The 24,369-nt window shown below is 36.1% G+C and overlaps 1 protein-coding gene across 2 annotated transcripts in view; it reads left to right on the forward strand.

Moving 5' to 3' along the window:
• Positions 1–24,369, forward strand: part of NEBL (nebulette) — a 238,228-nt gene that overhangs the window by 68,973 nt on the left and 144,886 nt on the right. For both annotated transcript variants that reach the window (XM_052692788.1, XM_052692787.1), the window contains exon 3: positions 1,036–1,120. In XM_052692788.1, the coding sequence (XP_052548748.1) occupies positions 1,036–1,120 (85 nt within the window). The remainder of the gene's footprint in view (positions 1–1,035; positions 1,121–24,369) is intronic.

The raw sequence follows: 24,369 nt of genomic DNA on the forward strand, positions 1-24,369 counted from the left end.
ACTGTATATCCTCCTCTGACTTTGGACTCTTTCTTATTTACGGATTAGTCCCTCTGTAGAAATTAATCTACTGTGCCTGTTTTGTTTTACCCTTGAAATGTTAGAGGCAAAAGTGGATTAGTAGACAGATCTGAGAAGCTGTAACTAAATGAATGAGTGACTCACATATATAAATGTAAACCGAATCTTTTGGTTTGACACTGAAGGTTCTCAAAAGTAGGAATCAGATTCCTTGGAGTGCTGCTGGCTCATAATAATACTTCTTTTTGGGATGGCCTGTGTACTTTTATTATTTCCTTGTGTTTGGTGGTCTTTCTTATAATACAGTTTTCTGTTTAACTGTAAATTTGTAGGATAAATTCATGAAAATGAATAAATCATAGTTCTATAAATCGATTCTAAATACAGTAAGATTGGACTATTAAAGATGATGTCTGAAATGCCAAAGAAAATAATAATGTTATAAATGTGTAAAAATTCAAAATCAAAAAAGATATGACTGACAGATTGCAGTTCTGAACCATTGCAACCTTTGGTGATATAAATGATTCTTCTTCTATGTATAGCAGTGTATTGACATATTTTCTATTGAAGGATTTAAATTTCTGTACCTGAAATGGCAGTAGAATCTGGTTCTTAAGGTTTCTGCACCATGATATTCCATCTGCACGAATTTTATGTAACTTTTGATTTTCTATAAAACATTCAAATCTGTATTCATCATGTGACTATGCCAAGAAAATGCAGTTAAAGATACTTTTGTTCACTCTATTGAAGAAAGAATTGTCCTGTTGGTCTCTGCAGACAGTGATGAAGATAAATGGATAGTATTTAGATTTGTTACAGAAACTCATTCATGCTGTTTTTTGTGATGCAGTACTGACACAATATTTTTGGAGTAAATGTTTCTAACACATCCAGTAAACTAAGAAACATTTCTGTACAGTCTAAGAAAGATTGCTGCAATACATTTGACTTTCTATCATATGTAAATATTTACCCTTTGGCTTTGCACTTCTTTTTTTTTTTTTTTAGACATTACCCAAAGCAATCCTTCACTACAGTGGCTGATACTCCAGAAAATCTACGTTTGAAGCAACAAAGTGAATTGCAGAGTCAGGTAAATCAAATGATTCTTCTGTTTTACCTGTATTGGATTACCTGCCCCACTTCTCAGAAGTTTTTCTATTAGAAGAAGTATCTTTAGGTTGGAATAGCATTACAAAAGTCAGGGTTTTATGTCTGTTCTCATAAATGTAATCATATGTAGTTGTATATATAAATATATAATCATATAGTTGTAACTCTGTTGGCATTACTGAAGTCATTAATTTTTCAACTGTATGTTTAGTACCTCTTTACGTAGTTTTTGAAGTTTGAAATCTAATAGCTGAATCCAGAGAGTTCATTTGCCTTAGACAAATGTCATTTTTAGCTTGCATCAAATTTCAAAGCTTGTGTGATTATAAACAATTAATTTGTCATCAGCAAACATTTAGGAAATCTGTCAAAACTGACCTGGCTGAATGATCCATTTATAAATCTAATATGTCCTGGTGAGCTCAGATATGGTCCATTCTATAAGCCAGATGTGACAGAAAATTTATCCATCAAAGCTTAGCTATGTTAACGGGACACTGAATTAAATGGGTAAGGAGAAAAGTGAAAATAAAAAAAGGAGATAAAGACAAAAACATTGTATTTGCTTACTAGTATTATATGGTAGGTTTACTACTTTTTAAATTGATATTAATTCCTTAACATCTGGTCTTTCTGTCTGAAAATACCAGTTTTGTAATGTTTGATTTTTGTGTAAGCATCATTGGAAATTATCCTGGCTGTGTGAGACAATTGGTAATATTGGATTCATTGTATTTTGTGAAAGTTGGTTTTCTATTACAATTTATTCATAATTTAATTGCAATTTCTCATTATAAATTGACAGTTTATAGTAATTACTGACAATTAACATAATAAGGTGTGGAGCACAAGACAGACAGGAGGCATAAAGGTCTTTTCTGTTTGGGAACCTCTTTGTAGGTTAATGGGTAAAATCATAGGAGTGTTAGAAAGAAACATCAGCAGATATTTGGCGTGATGTATCCATTAAAAAAATTACTTTCATCATTAGGTCTGTTCTTAAAACTCAAAGAAATTCTTTCATGCTGAAATTCTACCAGAAGGAAAGAGGAGAGTTCTGTAGTCCAGTGTTCTGTGTACAGCAGTTAATATCTTGTTAACAGGAATGTGTTAGCTATATTTTGTAAAAGTCTGTATAAAAGGATATAAACTTCGTATACTCTTCCTAGTGGTTTGAAGAAAAATGAAAGGATCCAGAAGAATAATACATTTTTTCTATTCTGTCAATTTTTCACTGTATTACCTTGTGCATCTGTGCACATGTGCATGCATACATGTGAGAAATCACTTTCCCTGTTTGAAAGATGCTGACATGTTGTTTTGTGTGAGGAAACTTGTTCTATGCTGGTTAAAAATAACCCAGCAAGCGTAGTATTTTACGTACCTTCATCAATGAGAAACCTGCATTTTGCTTAATTATAAACTTGCTGCAACTATTTGCAAGAAGTGGCATAAAATGCTGTATGAAGTTCTACTTGAAACTTGGAAAGAGGGCTAAACCCATAATTTGTGAAAGGTGCCTCTTCATTAGGTGTTGGAAGTTTGTCAAATACAATTCTAAACTACATAGATCTCTACAGAAGTAATGCCTCCCATTTCTTTCCATGGAAAATACAAAAGCTACAGATAGCATAGCACTATTTCACAGAACAAATTCTCAGCTACAAAACAGTATTTTTCAACAGTAATCACCATTAGCTACACGTTTTCATCAGCTATGAACAAGAGCATGCATGCTGTGCTCAAAAAGTCTGTTCCAGTGGAGGTGACCCAATGTTTCATGGCTGCTATGATGGCATGATTACTAGGAAAAAGTTACTCATGCAGTCCATCTTTCATCAGCCCAAACAGATGGAATTCAGAAGGTGCTAGATGGAGACTATACCACACTGGTTGATGTGGTAGGACAGTGCAAGCCAAGATTGGTAATGTACTCTGTGGTCTTTAGACTGGACGGTGCCTGGCGTTATCATGTTGCAAGAGAGATCACCTTCTTGTCTCGCTTGAGTCTGGAAGTTCAAGCATTCAGCATAGTGAGATCTGTGAAGTAGTGGTCAGAGTTGGTTTGTCTTGATTCCAGGAAATCCAGAAGGCTCATTCCTTTCCTATTCCAAAAGACAGTGCACATTACTTTACTCTCTGAGAGCTATGTCTTGAACTTTTTTACTGATGGGGAATTCACATGTCACCAGTCCATAAACTCGATTTTGACTCTGGCTTGTAGTGTTGGCACCACGTCCCTTCACCAGTAATGCCGCAATCCAGGAAACTGTCAACTTCAGCCTTGTCCTGGTTCAGCAGGTTCTGACAAACTTGCATATGGCGTTCTTTTTGTTCCTGTGTGAGCATTTATGGGACCTACCTGCAAATTTTGCGATATTCCAATGTTGCCACCATCATTTTCAACACACTGAAGCTGATTTAATCTCCATACACACTTTCCTGATTGCAATCCACTCATTTTCATGGATGAGCTCATTGTGATGCTTTTCATTTTGTGGTGTGATAGCTGTGCAGGATCATTTGGAATGTGGATTCTCATTCATATAGCTGTCACAACTGCTGAAATGCACTACCCCACTGCCTCACTATACTCACATCCACTGTTTGGTCTCCATAAATGTTCAGCAAGTGTTGATGAATGTCAGTAGGTGGAACTTTGTCTACATGGAAGAACTCAATTCCACACCTTTGTTTCATATGCACTTTCATGTCAGATGCCATTCTGTCAGATTGTCGCACGGCTGTCATCTGTTTACATAGCAACAAAGTGTAACAGTATGGGTGGGAAGGTTTCACCTCTACTAACGTACTGCCAATATAATGAAATAGGAGGCATTATTTTTGGAAAAGCCCTTGTACAGTGGCGCAAATTTATCTGCTTGTAGGAAAAGTCACAACATTTTTTAATAATAATTCACTTCCTTGTTGCTGTTTCACACTGTTTTAATGCTGATTCCAAGACCTTCTATAGTCTAGTTTAAATCTTATAATAAAATTGTAACCTTTCAATAATATCAGTAATATTTTTATAACAGTATAAGTCTGTTCATATCCTGAATCAACCCTATTGGCTGTGTTGCTGTACCACAAGCTTTGCAGAGAAAGTTGCAAGACTTCCAGTTGATACAGATGTTTGATATATAATTTGCCATTGTTCAAGTCTCCTTCAATTTCTCCATCCTTCTATGACAATTCTTTAGTGTCATACAGTGCAAATAAGTGTGTACATGGTTCAAGAAAAGTATTTCCTATCAAACCAAATCTGGTTAGTTTGTCCAGTATTCATCAGAGCTTCTTGAGTGCAGTGCTTCTTGAGAGCTTCTACCAGTGCAGTGGTGCTCTGGGACAGAATAAATTCTGTTAGGTGATGTAAAAAATAAAGTTAACTTTTCAGTAAAAGGAAAAGTGTTTCTACTGTAATACCTGCTTTTTAGGTTCTTAGTAAGCATGTTTAATGCTTTTAGTTCTGAAAAGGCACAACTCTGCATTTAGCATCTTTTAAAGCATCTTTTAAAAAATCTACAGATTTAGAATTATTGATCATTCTAACAAGCAAAGCAGGAGGATTGGGTAAAGAAAGCACCGTTCAATCTTTATAATCTGAAAAACGTGTGCATTTTTAAGCTTGTTTCAATTTCATTTAAACAGCAATTGACAACGTTTTAAGCTTGAAGTGCTGTGTCCTCTATCAAGATTCTATTAAGGTCAGCATAGGGTGCCAAGCTGTCATGTTGGCATAGCAAGATGAGCAAAACAAACAAAACCAAAATACTGTTCTCTAGAGGAGTCAATAGAAAATGAATTGCTCTTTAGTACACTTGAAAAATTATGTTGTTAAGAACTCAAAAGGCAACACCTAAAAGCTTTCCAGAGAATGTTTTCCTTCTATACAATATAATTTTATAATTTTTGCTCCCATGGGCTTTCATCCATCTCTGTAGTTTGGAGAAGAGACTGCATTTGTCCATTAGGAGAGGCTGGAAGTTTGTTTTTCCATTCAGGAAAACTCCCCAGTTTGGTATGCCTTATCTCTGATGAAAAACGATGTTTCATGATCTTTTGTCTTCTAAATTAAAGATCAATGTTTCAAACAACAGTTTTCTTTATGCATCTCTGAAGAAAAATCCTTACCTTTAATTTGTTAGAGGTGTGTTCCTTCATTCCACAGATATTTTCTCTATGCGCTTACAGTATGCTTATCTCACATATTTCCTCTCAGCTGTGTATACTTGGGAACCACCTTCATGTACCTTCTTTGGCTTTCCTTTGCTCCTGCTCTCTCTTAACTTTCTGGCAATGTAAACTGCTCTACAGTCTTTAGTTCTTGTCTGTGGCAATGCTGTGCAGATCAACTGTAGCATTTCCTGTTACAGAGGAGATAGGCTACTAATACTACTCTATGGCTACCATGTTTCTGTTATTTTGCACTTGCAAAATATTAGACAAGCTGTAAAATTCAGGTTCTTACAGCAGTGCTTTATCTTCTTTCCTGTCTCCTGCTCCTCGCTATCACAGAGGCTAAAGCAGCAAGTGAAGATGAACACATTGTAACTCTGTGGTCAAGAGACAGAGACACCAACCAGAGCATAGTACTGAAGTTCCTGATAAACAAACTGGGAGGCAGAGAGGGAGTTTCTCTGTGGAATACATCAATTTTTTTGTTGTTGTTGTTATTGACACATTTGTTGTGTCCTGAAGTTCTTCTCATTTCACAGGTGGAATTACTTATCTTTGGATGAGGTATAAGATATGATCATAGACTTATTGAAATAGAAAAGAATGGTTTGCTTAAAACTGAAGTGCTAAATCTGTTGATTCTTGTCCTGAATGCATATCTTACAGTTTTTTTTTTTTTTTAAATATAATTTTGATTTACAATTTTGTTTCTGATATCCTTGACTTGCATAGTCAAACAGTTTTTAACTAACTTCCGATGGCAATTTGCTGATCAGAGTAATGAAAGTTGCTTATAGCTGAAATAACTTTTATTACGATGTTGAGGGCTGACTATTCTTTATTTTCATTTTGGGCTACCTAATGACTTGAAAATTAGGATAAGCAGTGTGGATAAAAGCAGCGAATTCTTTCTTTTTCAGAACCAATCTTATTGCATGTGTAAGTGTTACAGCCTAACTACAGGCTTCGCTGTATACGCAAAACAACCGCTTTAGATAATTTCTTTTGAAGTATTTTGTCACTTCTCTGCAAAAAGTCTGCCAAAATGATCATGGAAAGAGCACATTGGGAAGCAAGTATGAGTGCTTACAAAACATTCATACAAAAATTTAGAGGGACTCATGGATGAATGTATGTAAAAATGTCCACCTACCTAACCAAATTTTTTTACTATTGATTTGATGATACAAAAATAACTGCCAGCAGTGGTTGTGGGAATTTTTTTTCCTTTTTTGCATTGGTGCTTGACCAATATTCATAGTGATTTGGAAAGCTGATATAATCTAGTAGGAGAAAAGCAGAGCTTTAACTGTGTTTAAGGAAGAACAGTAGCATTTGCAGAGATGTGGAAGAAAAACTGTTCCTGCTGGTCAGAAAATCATGAAGCCTGTAAAATAATAAGTAGCAGGAGAAAAATCACCTTTTCCTGTGTCAAGATGCAGAAACATTAAAGAAAATAACCTTGAATAAGTTGATGTGAAGAAAAAAAAAAGTTTTCTCTTTCTTTTCAGATGTGTGTGATGTATAACTGTAAAAAATGAAGAGATAATACATCTAAGTGAAATAGAGATAATTCTTATTGCTAGGATGAGAGCAGAATGGTCATGATTATTAAATAGAGCATTTATTGAGCAAAAGCACTTATTAGTATCAATAAAATCAAAAGTGAAGCAGATAACTTCTACTTATACAGTCAGAAATACTAGAAAAGAGACAAAAGAGTCACAGAATTTGTAGCTCTTACTTGCAAGTGTAGTTGAAGAATTCTTAACTGATCTGCCCTAGCATTGAAATTTTTGTAACTTTTTACAGGGACAATGAATAAAGCCATTAATGTTAAGATGTTATCAGAATTGCTGTAACTGAAAAGTTATTCAATTAATATTTTACATTTGAATAATTAAAAAAATACATTTTTTGCTGAGTGAGGAGGGAATGGACCATGTAATGTGTTCTTTTTTTTCATGTGCTAACAAGTTTCCCTACTGATCCTCTTCAATTTCTTTCCTGCTTCTTATTTTTGTAACTAGATCTTTTGTTAATTGTTGTTCTCTGCAGTTATGTTGCAGGAAATAGGATGCTGTGATTTTTGTTAGTTATCTTTTTGACTCATTACTGTGTGGAATTTAAACTGCAATGAGGGAAAAAATCTTACTTTACAGAGAATTTAAGATCAAGAACAGAACAGTTTTTGTAAGTGTGTCATCCAGGGATTGCAAGTTAGATGCTGAGGATGCTTCTATACTGATACCTAGAAGAGGGTCAGAAGGAAATCAGTTGTGCTGAAAAGTCCTGTGTACTGGTTTATGTCCACATTGTGAGTGGCTTGTTCCACTTGGAGCGATCTGGTTGCCACTCAAAACACAGAGCACTGAATCTTGGTACTGGGTCTATGTAATGCACCTCTGAGTATAATGGATACATATCTTTTTATATTTGAAATAGTGTGAGGGCTGTATCCCAGCTCAGTAGTACTTGTGAAGCATGAAGCTGAGTTTCCCGAAGATGTGATGGCACTTGGGATGCTTGAGGGTCACTATGTGGAAGGGCTCTGCAGGCCTACTGGAGCTGGATGGGTGCGAGTCTGTCTACACTGCCCCTCAGGAACGGCCTCTCAGCGCTGAGCTCTGCTTGTGTACGTGTTCTTATTCCCAGTAGTTCTTTAGCAGAGCAAGCGAATGAACTCAGTGCTTCTGGGAACCAGGGTGCCAGTACTGAGTTAATTCCCTTATGCTCTCTTAGCACAGCTGCTGTAAAATGAAAGTCTGTAAAAGCTGGGAAATGAGTCCACATCACCTTTTCTTTCCTTTCTGATCTTCAGATATCTGTCTTTGATGAGATGCCATGTTTAATCAAAAGGGGTCCATGTAGAGTCATTTCCTATTGGTGCTGCTGCCTTTTCTTCCTGAAACACTTCATTCTTATTGTGATCAGCAAGGAGAAACTCGACTAGAAGGGTGACGATCTGGAGGGGAGTACTGGTAATCAGCATTAATGGAAGGAGCCTGCCTTTGCTTATTCACCCTTCAATGGAAAGAGGAATTTTCAGGAAGATGCTTTTAGTCAGTTCACTGAGTTAGGAGAACTTATTTTCTTTTATATCGCCACTGTCACCCTCAAGGATGTTCTTGGTCTTTACCCTAGACTTCCATTTGTGTAATGGAGGAGTAAATTGTCTTTTTTTTTTTCTCCATGTAATAATTGTGGGTGGCATATTTGATAATTTGTCAGTAGCATATAAGCATTTTTGTTAATATCCTTTTATCCAAAGTAAAAGCTTAATTTTTTTTTTTTTTCCATTGTGAAATTGTAACATTTCTTCATAGATCAAAGCTCTGGATTAACCCATTTGGCATTTTCATATTGTGACAATTAATGGATTCCATTTAGTTCCTCATTTTAGGCTCATATTTTTTTTAATGTTACTGACCTGTTTCTTACCAAAGCATGAAGCTAGTCATCTATCTTAGTATAAATAACCAATTTTTCTGTTCATCATTTGCAATTTCTTCACAAACTTCAGAGACATTGGACTAAGACATTTTAGGGGCAAGGTTAATTTTTCTCTTCATTTTTTTCTTGTCCTTATTCTCATGGCCTTACATTAATGTGTTCAAAGGATATGATTAAGGACTATATTTGTCTTAATTGTATTGGTTCTTGAAAATGTTTTGAAGTTGGTCCTTCTTCCCATGTAAAGTTATTTTCCTCAAGAAAATACCATTTCTGTTCCTCAGGCACTATTTTTTTTTTCTGCTGATGCTAGAAACAACCTGTCAGTTTTGCTAGTTCAAAGAATTCTTGAATATGCTCATTGCTCAGGGTTGTGCTGATCTGCAGATATCCATGCTTCCCTTTTATGTGACAAATCAAATTGATAGCAACATGTACCTGAGTTTATCAGCAGATTGAATGATCGAATTCTATTTTAACATACCTCAAGAAGCTGCCTCAAATCCATGTTTATTTCATAGCTGAATATTTTGTTGTGGCATGCAATAAACTTGTTGCATATCTATTAATGGGATATCTAGAATTATAGAACAGAAGTTTTATGAGTGTGGTCATATTTATTTGGTGTTGTTGTTTTTTTTTTTTTTTCCATAGAATGCACACATTCTTTAGGTCTGTATTAGAAAAAAAAGGAAAAATATTAATTTACCCACATGATTATCTGCCATGTATGTCTGTTTCTCAAGAACCTTAATAAGTGTTTTGTTTAGCAGTTACCTGCCTCTGCTAAAGCATTTTTAGATTGTTTGGGGTATCTATATTGCAGATGAGTTGCTGATTTTCTTTACACATTTTTCCCCCCAGTTGTAACACAAAAAGTCTATCCAGATGCATGTCTTTGTTTTCTGCAAAGCATCTGTTGCCACTGTGTGCACTAGTAACAGAGCAGTACCCCTCAACTCCACTATTAATTCTGTTTTTTTTGTCAGCATTCGTTCCGTAGATGGCCTTAACAAAATGTAACCAGCAATGTTGCTTTACTGGGGAAATCCAAGCCGATGAGAGTGTCACGCTTTTTCAGTTAAAGTCTTACAAGTTACAAGCTTTAAGCTTTAGCTGCCGTAAAAAAATTTAAAAAATTAACAAACAAAATCCCTTTCTTTCTCCGTGCACCTCATTAAAATGCTGTAGGTGGCTTCAGGATTTTGCATGGTTGCAGAAAGGCATTGTCTGCTTCTTCAAGATGCATTTTTTCCACTTTGAAGCTTTGTGGATCTTTCTGTCTCTGTCCCTCTTTACTTATTTGTTCTAGATTTTTTCCAACGCACTGTAGGCTGAGCTCTCTGTTAGTGATGCAAAGAGCACTTGTAATATGCTTAGTCCAATTGTGAGAAGGCAAAAGGAGCCTAAGCCTAAGCCTGGTACAAGGCCAAAACAGAACATGGAGCAGAAATTGAATTATCCTGGCCTTATAGAATATTGAGAAGAAGAAAGGCAGGAGAGTTTCCTGGGTAGTCCTACCCCTTGACCCCAATAAAAAGACAAGTGTGTTCGTCAGCATTTCAGTTGGTCATTTTCCTGATGCTTAGGTTACTTATTGATGGGGCTGTTTTAGATCCAAGAAATATTGTCTTTCTGATTTATTCTCAGATGGTGCAGGGACCATTCAGAGTTCAATGATTTCTTGTAACTGCTGCCTTGCAGGATGGATTGAGGTCTATTTGGGGTGATGGTTTGTCAGGTAGTGCTATGCTTGCAGGAGATTATGTTGATTGGCTTTCAAGTGAAAGGGTCATGAAAGAAAAGGAAACCAGGACCAGGTCAGGAAAGAAAAAGACCAGGATTAGTCTAATGTTTAACCTTATCCAAAAGAAAGTGACTGGAGAAAAATACTAAATGCTCTAATTGCACTGAATACTAGAGATTTAAAAATATTTAAGGTTTTTTTTTTTTTTCTTCTCATCTTGGGGGAGAGGAGGAAAGTAAAACTTGCCTGGAGCAGTTTTTTACTTTTTTTCTGATAGCTTAGTAGACTGTAAATATTGAAGGGCAAAATATAAGCTGTTTAAATTAAAAAATGCCTTTGCCTGCTACCTCTTATGTTACTGTGACACTGCATGCTCAGAACAGAAACCCAACTGAAAAACACTAATTTGATATTTAGGGCCAATGTGTGAATATTTTGTATTTGTATAAACTTATAATTCAGTTTGATTATAAATTTGGACCTCTATGTACAAATGTATGTGTTTGGTAAGTGCATTCTAAATCTCTTGTAAATTCAGAGTAGTCACATTTCACCTGAAGGAAAATAATTTTATCAGGTGAAATTAAGCACCAGTATCTTTTTTTCTTTTTCTTTTTCTTTTTTTCTTTTTCTTTTTTTCTTTCTTTCTTTTTTTTTTTTTTTTTTCTCCAAGGAGACTAGGCAAATTGCTCCAAGAGTTTAAAGGGAAATATACAGATCATAGAAATAGAATTGCTCAGGCTAGAAAAGACCTCCAAGATCATCAAATCCAACCTCAACCTAACCATACTACCCTAACTCTAACAACCTCTGCTAAATCATGTCCCTGAGCACCACATCCAGATAGTTTATAGAATCATAGAATGCGAATGAAGCCTTTATATATCAATAACTGTGCTTGTTTTTCCAATATATGATGACTTAGTAATGTTGTAATATAATTATCAGTAAATTATTTGTTTTTTGAACTTAAATGTGATTGCAAGGTAAGAAGAATGATACAAATTGCTGAATCCTGCCAAGGAGGGAGTATCAGTGATAAGGTTATTTAGCAGGGGATGCTCCAGCTTCTGTCAATAAGGCTGGGATACAGGGCTTGGTTTGATCAAAGCAAGTTATTTTGATTCCTGTATAAAAAGGGAATCAGAAAATCAAGTAAGGGTGTATATAAATTGAGTTCTGGCTTTCTGCTGTTGGCCTGTGGATCGAGCGAGGATGCTGATACTATGCCTTGTGAACATTGTGGCCTTTGCAACCAGTCTGAGCCTGTGATCACTCTTAATGGAGTAACATAAACACTGGAGCCTCATGGTGCCGCTGCTGGTGTCTCCAAGGTGACAGCTCCTACTATAATAGAAACTACTCACCCTTTTCCATCTTTTAACTTCAGCTGACTCATTCAGTTAATTCTCTCCTTTTCCAGTGTCACAGCCTATCTTGTAGTTTGTAAGCCCAGCTATCTCTTTTGGCCTTTGTTCCTTCTCCAGGTTAATTCTGTTAGGCATTCTAGGCTGCCAGGTTCTCATATGAGGTAATTTGTTGTTGTAATGCAAGAGTTTGGGGTCCCCTTGGTAATATTTGAACTGAGTGACCAGGAACCAGAATATTTTGAAATGGGTAACACCAACCAGAAACAAACCTGTCACCATGGGAGGCTGTCTGCAGGGTCCTTGTCCAGAGCAACTGCTGAGTGAAGTGGAGGGATGGGGAAATGAGGCCAAAAGAGAGGACCAAGGTAAGATGCTGCTCTTAAGGCAGAGCCTCAGTTCAGGTTAAGTCAGACTTCTATTTGAGCACAGAGAGCTGTGTTGTGTGAAACACATGGCTGTGGTGCACACTGTGTGAGTTATAGTTACAAATGCACATCTATCAATGATGGATTAAGTTAACGGTTGAAAAAAAATTTTTGTACCTCTCGGACGTTGTTCTTCTGGTGTCTGAGATGTACCTGGATGGATCAGGACATCTAAAATAAATTGTAAGAACTGCTCCCCTAGAAAGGTCTGTTTCTGTCCATTAACTATGAAGAAAGTATCAGATGACAGTTTCAGCTAAAGCATTCTGACGTAGGGTGAAATCCAATGTCTTATACACGGAAAGCTATATCTGAGGAGTAATCGCTGACACAATAATCAGCAAGTCTAGCTTTGCAGAGGGCTGTAGTCAGATGTAAGAACAAAATATTGAACAGAGAGAAGGCACATGAGAAAAGCACATCTGCTAACCTGAACCAGCAAGTACTGAAGTGTTATGCTTGTAATCTTATTTTATAGCACCCTGTAGAACATTATTGTTCTCAAAAACATGGTAAGGGGACTCAACTAAGAAGTTTTTGGTTGCTGCATCCTCCTGTTCATAAAGGATGGGAAGAAATTTCCTGGCGACTACAGTTATTGAAGTTATTTATTTCATATAGAAGCACAGGATATGTGGAAACATGCAGTCTCTACTCTCCCTCTTTCTGAGGCAAGGCTACCACCTGCTTCTGGTGAGTTGAAGACTGGCTCTTTATAAATGTTCTTAACAGGCTTCTCTGTTTATTTTTTTCTTTTGACTATGCTTAATGGCAAGTGATTTGACATAGACATCAGTTCCTAGAGCATTTAAGTGTTTCTGATTCATTACTTCTGTCTATTTTTAAGAAAACTGTGTTTCACTAGTTAAGAGTTTATGTACATTGGGAAGTTCTTCATTAATCTTGTTACTAAGCTCTCTGGAGCCATTTGGGTTTTATATCTCCTTGATGGATGAAGAACCTCTAGATCAGGCGTGCAGAGATTACAGGAATATGAGTTCTGTTTTGGCAATAGCAAACAATTCTAGTGATTAACATTTTTATTTTATTGCTCTGCTGAGAAACCTGGTTGTTTAAATTGCTCATTATGACTCTGATCAAATTTTTGTCTCTTCTTATAATCTTTAAATGGATAGAAGTGTTGAAGATCAATTGTAGAAACATTATAGAGCCCAACGTTACCAAAACACAAAGTGTTAACTTGGTGACTAGCCACATAATTAGGAAAATGTAGGCTAAAATAGTATGAGAGATTAGGAATATCTTCACATACGGTGAGAAAGTGACAACTGATCACTATTTATAAGTTTACACTTATTGGTTGAAAGGCTGATTTGTGTGCTAGAAATTATAAATTCAAAACATTGTTAGAATGGATTTTTTTTTCATACTGTTGGCCTAGAAGTAGAAAACAGCGGTAGTTCAAAAGCTGAAGAAGTGCTTTAGAATTTATTTGTTATTTTATTTTATTATTATTATCATTATTTTATTACTTATCTATTTATTTATTTTAATTTTAGAAAACAAATGGAAGAAATCTCAAGAGGAAAAAAAGAAAGACTTAAAATTGACATATTTTCGAGTTTTCAGATTTTACTCCTCAATCTTTTTAAAATTCGTGTTAGAAAATATTTATGAGAATGTTTCACTTATCTCTGTTCAAGAATCATGCAATATTTAACTATTTTCCACTCAGTATGGACTTACAGCTTCCAGGTAGCTTCTCTTCTCTCCCTTCTCATATCTGATAGAAATGGAGAAAAAAATGACAGTTAAACTCTTTTTCCCTGAACAAACCTCAAATCGAGAACACTGAGAATTCCTCTATAAACACACCGAACTAGGCCCTTAACTTGTGCAAACTGACCTTGTCTCATTGATTTGCTTTGTCTTCCAATTTAGTTGAAACTCTTATTTTGGGTATTGGAAGACTTTTGCTTTCAGTGAGAACTGCAGTGTTTTCAGTGTGGACATTAAACTACTTTAATACACATATTCATTTATTTTAAGATCATCCATATGCTTTGTTATGGAAAATTTAATTTTGAGACAGTGATAGCACCAGGAGAAATAACAGTCTGGCAAATAGGACTTACAGGACTCACTCAAGCATACTAAATGAAAGTTAGTTTTCTCTCCCTCTAATAATTATAATATAAAATAATTGTTTTGGTTTTTTTTTTTTTTTTTTGCTTGCTAGCAGTCCTTCAGCAATACATTTGTTTCTAACAAGTGCTGAAAAAATGTTTTAATTTTTCATTCATTTTCCTCTTCTTCAAAATTTTGGGTATGTTGCTGATTATGGGAATTACAACTTGATGTTTTACTAACATCAAAGCAAAGTACTGTTTTGCTGCAGCTAGCTGATGGAGTAAATTTACAGCATAAACTTCTCTGCTTGGTACAGTCATTGCTAGATGCTTGGGAATTGACGGTAGTGTGGTTGTTCCAAAGCATGGATCCTCAGCTAAGTGATTTTATTCAACTGAGTAGCTTGTGTTTCAAAATATCTCTACTTATGTGTCTTGGATATCTCTATGATACTGAATTAAAAAATGCAGACATTGGGTCTGTAAATAAATGATCTGCAAATGAAATCATCTTCATATGAAATAGTTAGGTGGCCAAAATTAAAATATCAGACAGGAACTTCTTCATATTGATGGATATTTGTTTTACTTGAGAATTTGTTTCCAGTTGTCTACTGAGGTAACTGAAGTCTCTGAGAAATACAGAACAAAAGAAGCTTGTGTCATTTAAAGGCTATTGGTAAAAGGCTAAATGGTAAATAATAGTTCTGTAAGGAAAAAAAAAAAAAGAAAAGCTGCATAGTTTTACAGTGGAATACTACTTAAAAATGATAAAGTTAACAGGATTAAACTTCACATTTATCAATAATGTTACTTTACAAATAAATAGATCATTTCCTTTCTGTAATCTTCAGAATGACAGCAGTAAATTATTCATCTGCAAACTCTTGTTTCTTTACTGAATAGATGTCTGAGGTTCATTGTGCTTGCCAGTCTGATTCATGTTCTGTATGCAAATGGCTGAATGGCTGGCTGTTGTTTCTACCTTGGTAATGAGCTACGAAAGCAGCGTGGAGATGTTAGATGTTGTCTGTCCAGGGGAAAAAGTAGATTTTTCCCCTTGGAACAAAAGATTGGAAAAGTGTATTTCCTGTTTGATATTTTATTTGAAAGAGAGATTAGAAAGACACATGTGACTTAAATTTCTTTATATCCATTCTATCTTCCTTTACTTATCACAATTTTCTTCTTTGAAGTATGTCATCTTGGCAGCAGAAATGAAACAAATATTAACAACTGTCTCGATCCTGATTTGGAAATAAATTGCTGTAGCATATTATTTCTTAAGGGTGTTTGCTCTGTATATGTTTCAATCATCTTAGGAATGCGTGCTGTTGAAAAAATAGGGGTTATTGCCCGACTTCCTCCTTTGAATTAAATCTGATTTCTGTTACCATAGCATTGCCTGTTCATGTACTACTCAGTCCAGTGCTGGTCATTTGTGAATATTTTATATGTGACTGTATTGCTGTAGCTCCTTTTTCCAAACTAACAGCCTCTGTCCAGTATTTTTGTCTGTGTGGGGGATGGTCAAGCAGCTGTTTTTTCACAACTGATGCAATTGCTAATACGTTTCCTATGCATGAAGGCAGACTTCTATTCAGTCCCCCTGGGGACAGTAAACATCATTTTTATCATGTTGGAACTACAGGCTCTGTCAGCCCAGTGAAGTTGTTCTCAATTAGCATGAGGCACTCTGGTTCAGGAGGGAATATCTGCTCCTGTTCAAACCCATTTTTCTTTGAGCATTGCCTACACTGATTTCCAGCTGTTACTGTGAAGCTTTGGGGAGCTAATGGGGTTCATTGGAAACATCTATTTCAAAAGCAAATGTCTGAGTCATTGTCTGGTTGAATGACTGGAGATTCTCATGCAAAAAAAAAAAAAAAAAATAAACCCAACCAGCCAAACAAAAAAATGCACAAAACAGTTAATACCCACTTAGCTAATTATCTCTCAATGTAAATGATCATCTTTTACAGTCCAGCAATTAAAGAAAATTAAGTGGAACCTCTCTAATTTGCATTAATATTGAGAACAGTCTATTGCTACTTACTGAATATCATTGATTAGTGCAAATGAAAACAAGCACTCTTTACAAACTATAGGTAAAGTAACATATGCTGAGCCTGATACAATAATGCCACATCATTGTTTCACTACCAATAACATCTCTGCGCGTGCAGGGAAAGTTAATATGTTGTAAACTGAGAGCAGTATCTTTCTTATGCTGATATTTACTCTTGGTTTACTGTGTTGAGATGACCATCCTATAGTGAATATTTTTTCTACTGAGGTTTAAAGTCACATAATGCTTCTTGAGTACCATCACCTTATTATCTAGTAGAGAAACCCCCCCCAAAAAATCCCAACCCCTCTGAAAATCCAGTGCAACTGAATGATTAAGCCCCTGCTTGGTAACTGCTATATTTTCAGAACTATTACTTTTTATTCCATGAAAGTACGTGGTTTTGCTTACAATCTCCTTGTGGGGATGCATTACTAGCCCAGCTCTGATTTTCCTTTTAGAAGACTTCTCCCTCCAGTTGCGTTTATAGCACCAGAACTAACACCATGTTTCACAGACTTCAGTTAGTGTTCTGCCTCCGTTAGTGTTGTTTGAGTGTAGCCCCTAGAAAGAAGGCTTGTATTCTTTATATTCTCTATCCATTGCTCTAAGCACAATCACTGTCCAGATCCAAGTACTAAATAGTTCCTGACACCAGAAGTTTGTTAGAGATTACTTACAAACCTAATCATTGAGAATCAAAAGACTATTTTAATGTGTTGGAGATGTGTCTTTTCTCTCTCACTCATCTGAACATCAAATTATGACAATCTTTTAATGCTCAGCTGAGTCTACATGAGAAACAATTCAAAATTTTTTGACTTAAATTAGTTAAATTTATCTCCTAAGGCATAATTCTTTTTCTACTTCAGCTTCACAGTGATCCTTTCATAGTTGTGCATCTTTTCAAGGCCTCTGTCATTGTAAGGCAGTAGCTGAATTTCTTTTACTGGTATCTCCCTAGTCACAGTAACACAAACTAGTGAAAGCCTGGATGCCTGGAACATTCCAGAGCACAGGTTGCAGTTAAGATGGTGGATTGCTTTTTGCAGAGCTGCCAAATATGTTGTCTGTGATCTAATGGCAAGACTAAGATAACCTACTTTTCACTTTAGCCTACCTTTTACTTTTCTGTTGTTACACTGAAAAGTCTGTTGGAAACTGCCTGCAAGTTGTAGGATCCAAATGCTGTAATGTATTCATTGTATATAATGTAAAAAAGGGAAAGTAGGAAGCTAGCGAAGACTGTTTTCTTTGCTTGTATTCTGCAAGATGTAATTTTTGCTGGAGGACGATCTACTGAAATAAAAATGATGTTTGGGAAGCTTAAAGTTGTGAGGAATGAAAGATAAGTTTCAGGTTTTCTTTTATCCTTACTCCTTTATATTCTGAATTCTGAATCAAAGTGTTAGTTCCCCCAAGTGCCTAGACCCCATTTATTTTCATTACAAGTATAACACCTAAATATTTAAATCAGTCCTAGGGACACAAATGACTAAGTTGCTTCATAAGACTTAGTCTTCTAAATCACGTAATAGCTTTTTGAACAGTATATTCAGCCCTAAGGTTGTCATTCAAAACTCAAAAAATTCAGATCAGTTCCATTAAGAACTCTGTTTTAATGATCTTGTTCCATAGTTTTTGTACAAGTTGGCTTCTGAATTTGGTTAATTTGAAGTAAAAACCAGTACTAATATAACTGCTACACAAATTGCTAGTTCCCCCCATTTCTCTCCCCCCCAGTCAGGTATTATGCTTAGGGTAGGTGAAGTCTTCAAAAAAATGAATACCCCCTTTAATAACTTCTGCTCTCTGCTATTCTCCCAACCATCTTTCTATAGAATAAAATGAATACCAAATTCGTGTATATATAAATATATATATGTTGTACAATCAGAGAATGGCTTGAGTTGGAAGAGATCTTAAAGCACACCCAATTCCAATTCTCTGCTGTGGGCAGGGCTGCCCCCACCAGCTCAGGCTGCCCAGGGCCCCATCCAACCTGGCCTTGAGCCCCTCTAGGGTTGGGACACCCACAACTTCCCTGGGCAGCTGTGCCAGAGCCGCACTGCCCTTTGAATAAAGAATTTCCCCCTAATGTGTAAATTAAATCTCCTGTTTTAGTTTAAAGCCCTTCCCTCTTATATTATGGTAGAGAAGTTCTACTGAATTATGGAATTCTATGAATTATGAATGTATGGAATTCTCTTGAATGTGGCCTTTTCCCCAATTTGAGAAAAGTGAAGCCCATATGTCACTTCAGGATAAGGATGATTGATAATAAGCACTGGTTATTTAGCAAGAAAAAATTGCTTTGGCTGAACAGCTAGAACAAATACATTAAATTTGGTCACACTTCTGAACTATAGAAGATGAAAATAACGTATGAAAAGTTCTGTGGGATCTAGTATGTTCTCTCTGTATGCAAATATTCTGGCTGTGCAGCTTCGGGCACAAATTCAGTTATAGCCCTATGGTAGAGTACTCTATTCTGGGGTTACCAATATGAATCAAACTGTATAGCCCACAGTATGCTGATGTGCTATATGGAGGACTTCTTGTTACAATAGCAGCCTAAAATATAAGCTTAATTATTTTAATATGACATTGTATGTAATTTTCTTTTGTGTGTTGTACAATAACGTAGCTAACAGGAATTGCATAGAGCAATCCCAAAAACTACCCTGCAAAAACTGAGCTCACTACTGAGTACTGCAGTGTAGCTGGACTACTACTTAGGGGGATATTCAGCAGAAGGCCAGTGTTGTGGGCTGACTCTGGTAGGCAACTAAGTAGCACACAGTTACTCACATTGGTCCCCCTCGTTTCTTATGGGATGTTGGAAGAGAAAAGGACAAGAAAACACATTGTTGAGATTAAAAAATAGCTTAATAAGCAAAGAAGAATTGGAATAAAAACAAACAAATGATACAAATGCAGTCACTCACCACCTCCATTGGATGGATGATACTCAGCCAGTTCCTGAGCAAAAGATGTCTAACCTACCTAAACACCCCTCTTTTCTGTTTTATTTCTGAGCATGATGTCTTATGGCATGGAATTCCTCTTTGGTTCATTTGGCTTATCTGTCTGGCTGTGTCCCCTCCCAAGCTATTGAGTGTCCTGCAAACTATTCACTGAGGGGAGCATTGTTTGGGCTGAAAATCTAAAACCTAGCACTGTGTGAGTTGCTATAAAGAATTGAGTGCACCCTAGCCAGACCCCATACAGCCATTGTAGATATTCCTCAGGGACAGTTCCATTTCAATTTGAAACACTGAAATTTTGTTTAAATAGCAGAAAAAAAATTATATTTTCTTTCTATATTTCTATTTTATAAAACAGTCTAAGCTAAAATAGGACACAAACTCTCCTAGGACTTACATTGCAGGTGTATTTTTTTCTGTTACCATTTTTGTAGAATTTTTGCAGTTATTTATTTTTAGTTTTAAGGAACATTGCTCAAATTATGCTTTAGAAAGGTTTATTTTTGAATTTTTTAAAATAAATCATTGTATTTGGGTGGTAACCTTAGAATCCTGATTTTGATAGATAAATACCAAGTTGTGTATTGCATTTCATGGTAGCACTGTACAAGGTGCACAAATGGTGAGTGCATCAAACCTATCAGAAGTGTGAGAAGGTGGCTCACTGAAGTTCATTGAGAGTGTCATGTAAAAAAATTCTCCCTTGTTCATCTGCTCTAAATATGATGAGCATTTATTGTAGTAGAGTGGCTTTTTGTGGGTTAAAAGGAGAAACTAAAAGCAGAAATTATGGCAAAATGAATAGAGTACAATCACAAGTGAATAAATAATATGTGCTGCAAACATTTGTCTTGTCATTTTTAAAATATAAAATGAAGCAGGGCAATAGATCAGAATCTGTCCTTCATTAAAAGCAGAATAGTTTTGAGCACGTGAATAATGTGGATGCAGGATAGTGACCTTCAAAGTGTAAGGCTTGCAGATATAGGGTTTTAAAAAGGAAAAAAGCGAAAAAACAAAAGTTCAGACTGTAGCAACTATTTATTTATTTATTTATTTATTTATTTATTTATAGGCTGTTATTAGTCATAAAATAGAAAATGAAGAACAAGAAAGAGGGTTAACTGCTGCCCTCTTCCCTTCTGGGAAATATATGAAGCCATATCTTTGAAAATAAGAAAACTTTTGATTCTATGGCAGCTGATGTTAGAAAACTCCTAAGCTAGTGCAGCACTGACCTCCTGTGTTTCAGGATATAACAAAATAAATGTGCAAAAATGTCTTGCGGCTATGAAATAACACATTGATGCTTTTTCCTTAAAGTAGGAAGAAGGGTGAAACCAGCGATGCTGTCATCCAGTTGAGCATTATAAACATGCTTGCCTGACTTTGGTTTTATTCTGTTGCTGTTTTTGCCAGGAAACTACAGATTAGCACTTTCGTTTTCGCAGGAATAGGAGAATCCACAGTTTTTGGATCTTACTTTTTTCTTTAAAACACTATGTTTTAAAAAAGTCAGTTCACCGAATGGATGCCCAAAATGTGAATTAGACAAAGAAGAAGGTATTCATAAATGAGGCTGATATTCGTGAAGATCTTGAATGCAGTCCATCTGTTATTTATTTCCTATTAATTTTTTTTGTCTTGCCATTCTGTTCATTTTTTTCAGTTAATTTCCTTTTGTTCCTACAGTCCTCTATTAATAATCTGTACCATTTTTCATATTTTCCCCCTTAACATGCTTTTCTGTCTCTTAACTTCTCTCATCTCTTCTACAAAGAATTCTGTGCACACTCGAATGGTACGTTCAGTTAGCAGTAAAACTCATAGCTATTTCTTTCCTAAAATTTTGTTCAAAAATTCATGTTTGCTTTTTCTTTCTCTTTCTTTCAGTAAAATGAATGAGGAAAGTCTCATGTTGGACCCTTTTTTTCTGGAAACTCTTGTTTGTGGGAAGCAATTGATTGTTATGTCCGAATGCAGTGGAATCCAACTCAGGAAGGATTGATTATGAGAGTAAAGAAAAGGGCTCCATCTCCACTGAGGGCTGTGTGGGGGCAGGGAGATAAAAAAGAGAGGAGAAAGTAAAGGAGAGCCAAAGAAAGAGGAGGTTAAGAAGAAGGAAGTTTAAACATTTAACCTTCCCAAAAAAGGTGCTTTGAAGAATTATGGCTAGCAGACCTTTTTAGAACATTTGATTCCCTTTCTAATTATTCTGTAACGCTTGCATGCTAATGTGATAGGAACTGTAAAAGTAGATGAAATGGGAGTAAATCCACCTTGCGTTTTCCACTCATTTCCTCAGGCTTCTATGGTCTAATTTATGTTAAATATGGCTAATAGAGTTTCTGTTTTTTTATGCAGTGATACAACATTGGTTTTTAGGTGGTGAATATTTCTATAGTCATAATTAATGCTATAATCAGTGCTCTCTGCAGCATGAGCATTACATGTGCATTTCTAACCTGTACATTTAGGATTTATGAATGTGCAAATTAATCACAAGTAATTGTATGATTCTTAAGTGAATTGTGGGCTTTATGGTATGTCTGCATAATTTTCAGTGAAGAAAGAAGAATTAATAGAAGATATTTCAGAATGTGTTGCAAAAAGATATTTCTGAACAAAGCTTGCTCTTGTGTTCTGCTCTCTCCGTGATGAAGGTAAGCTGAATATGTGAGTGATGGCTGAACAGGGGCTCAGAAGTCTTCCTCAGCCTCGTCTACAGACTCCTTATATCCTAGGATGGATGGAGGCAGCACATCTGGCAGCACTGGCCTGTAAGCAGAAGGTGTGGGACAGTTTTGGGTGCCACAGTTGGGACTGTGGCACCATCAGTGCTGTATTGATGGCAGAGCAACACATGCATGTGAGAATCATACACTGCATCCATTCAAAATGTGGTTGAGCATCTGTAGTTGTGCACATTGCCTTGAAAATTCCTGGCGGAAATTATAGCTGAATCAGATAGATTTGCACCTGGCATTTCCTTTGTGCTATGGAAAAATGAATAGGCTGATCTAAAACTCCAGATTTATGTGGATTTAGTTATGGAATTCTCAATTAAATCAGTGCTAACTTTAAGGGCTCCATAAACCATCGGTGCACTTAATATATACCACGCTTGGTAGTTGCATTTATGTTGAAGAGAAGCAATTGTGTCCTGTTTTGCTTACTGAATCTTTCTTGGCTGTGAGTTATGTAATTACTAGAATCACCGAATTATAGTGTAAGCTGAAGAAATGATGAAAAGGTTTGTGGGAAAGAAGATGGTTCTCTTGTTTCTGCTCAAACTTTTTTGATATTTGAAGAAGCAAGATATGGTATGAAATGTACGGGAGATTTCAGGCTGTAGTGAAAACTAAGTTTGAATTTGACTGAACTTTTTTCCAAACATTCTTTCCAGAGCAGTAGGTGGCTGAAGTCAAACTGAAATGTATCACTGGTCAATGTCTGAGTTTAAGTAGTAGAGAAGGATGTGCAGGTCTCTGAGGTACACGTTATAATTGTTACCTACTCATTTAAAATAAAAACAGAACATTATCTGTTTGGGCTTTCCTTCCACCAGCTAGGACAGTTTTCTTGAATTTAGAAATTCCTTCATGTGGGAAACGTTGCACAAAAGTGTTGCGTTACCAAGCTGGTTGTTCAGTCTAGTTCATAACATCTGCAATGGTTTATGTGGACATTCACTACTATATGTCACATTTAATAACAAAAATTAGGAAAAGCTACTGTATTTGCTGCACTGATTTCCTTACTTCCCAGTCAAAATTGCAAGCTTTTTGTTGATTTATAGATCAGTCTAAGAAAAATTGAACTTAAACATTTTACTCTTAAAGAGGCCATATTGTGGATGGTTATGATGAACTGTGATATAAGTACTTACTGAAACTCAAAAAAGAAACAATTTCAGATGGTTCAGTACAGATGTCCCAAGCCAAAACACAGTATCAACACTCAGCATCTCGATAACAAATAGGTTCATAATAACTCCAGTATTTTTTCATATACTACTCTTACCATTTATAATAACTGTAGACTTGAGTAGCTTCTGGAGAATGACTTGCCCCCAGTCTAAAAATATTGCATAGTCGTGAATTTCATACACAGTCTTAACAGTTTTCACATCAAAGAGAGCATAATCAAGAAATTCTAGGAGATTGTATGTGCATGATAAAGAGTTTTAGCAAACAATCTGCCTTTGATGTGTATTGATTATTTCCGTTTTCCTCAGATGATTTTTTGTCCTTGCCAAAATGCAATTTAGATATGGCCTTTTAATTCTAAATTGTCAAGTATTTGCCAACAGTCACCACAGGTATGTGCCTATTTTTTCTTTTGTGTAACTGGATTTTTTTTATATTGACTGTTAAAGAGTAACACATATGGAAATGAAGTTTAGTCTGTTAAAGTTTAGAGTCTGCACAAAGGATGTTTTCTTATGTCATTCTCAACTCTCTACCTCATTGCTTAATCACGTATTTCTAAGTCTCGCTTGGATGCCTGCCTGTGTGACCTGCTGTAGGAACTGCTTGGGCAGGGGGTTGGACTCAATGATCTCTAGAGGTCCCTTCCAACCCCTACAATTCTGTGATTCTGTGACTCAGGAGAGTGATGGGGGCCAAGGATCATTGGTCTCCTGTTAGCTAGCGAAATCCATGTGTTACTTTTTTTCCATGGTATCAGAGAAAACGTCGAATATTGTCTTCCAACAAGCACTGCATTGTGCATTCAGTAAAAGATGCCAACGCAGAGCCCTCGATGCCAGGCTTGAACTGAATATCCCTCATATGCCACGGGGACATGGCCCTGTGGCAGCACTATTGTATTTTGGGGGTTCCTAATGTTTCTCAGGAGTGCTGTCTCCATACTTACTGTGTGTGCCTGGTGCTTTCTGTCTCTGTTCA

This window comes from Tympanuchus pallidicinctus, unplaced genomic scaffold (genome assembly GCF_026119805.1).
Source record: "Tympanuchus pallidicinctus isolate F22 unplaced genomic scaffold, pur_lepc_1.0 scaffold3, whole genome shotgun sequence".
NCBI lineage: Eukaryota > Metazoa > Chordata > Aves > Galliformes > Phasianidae > Tympanuchus > Tympanuchus pallidicinctus.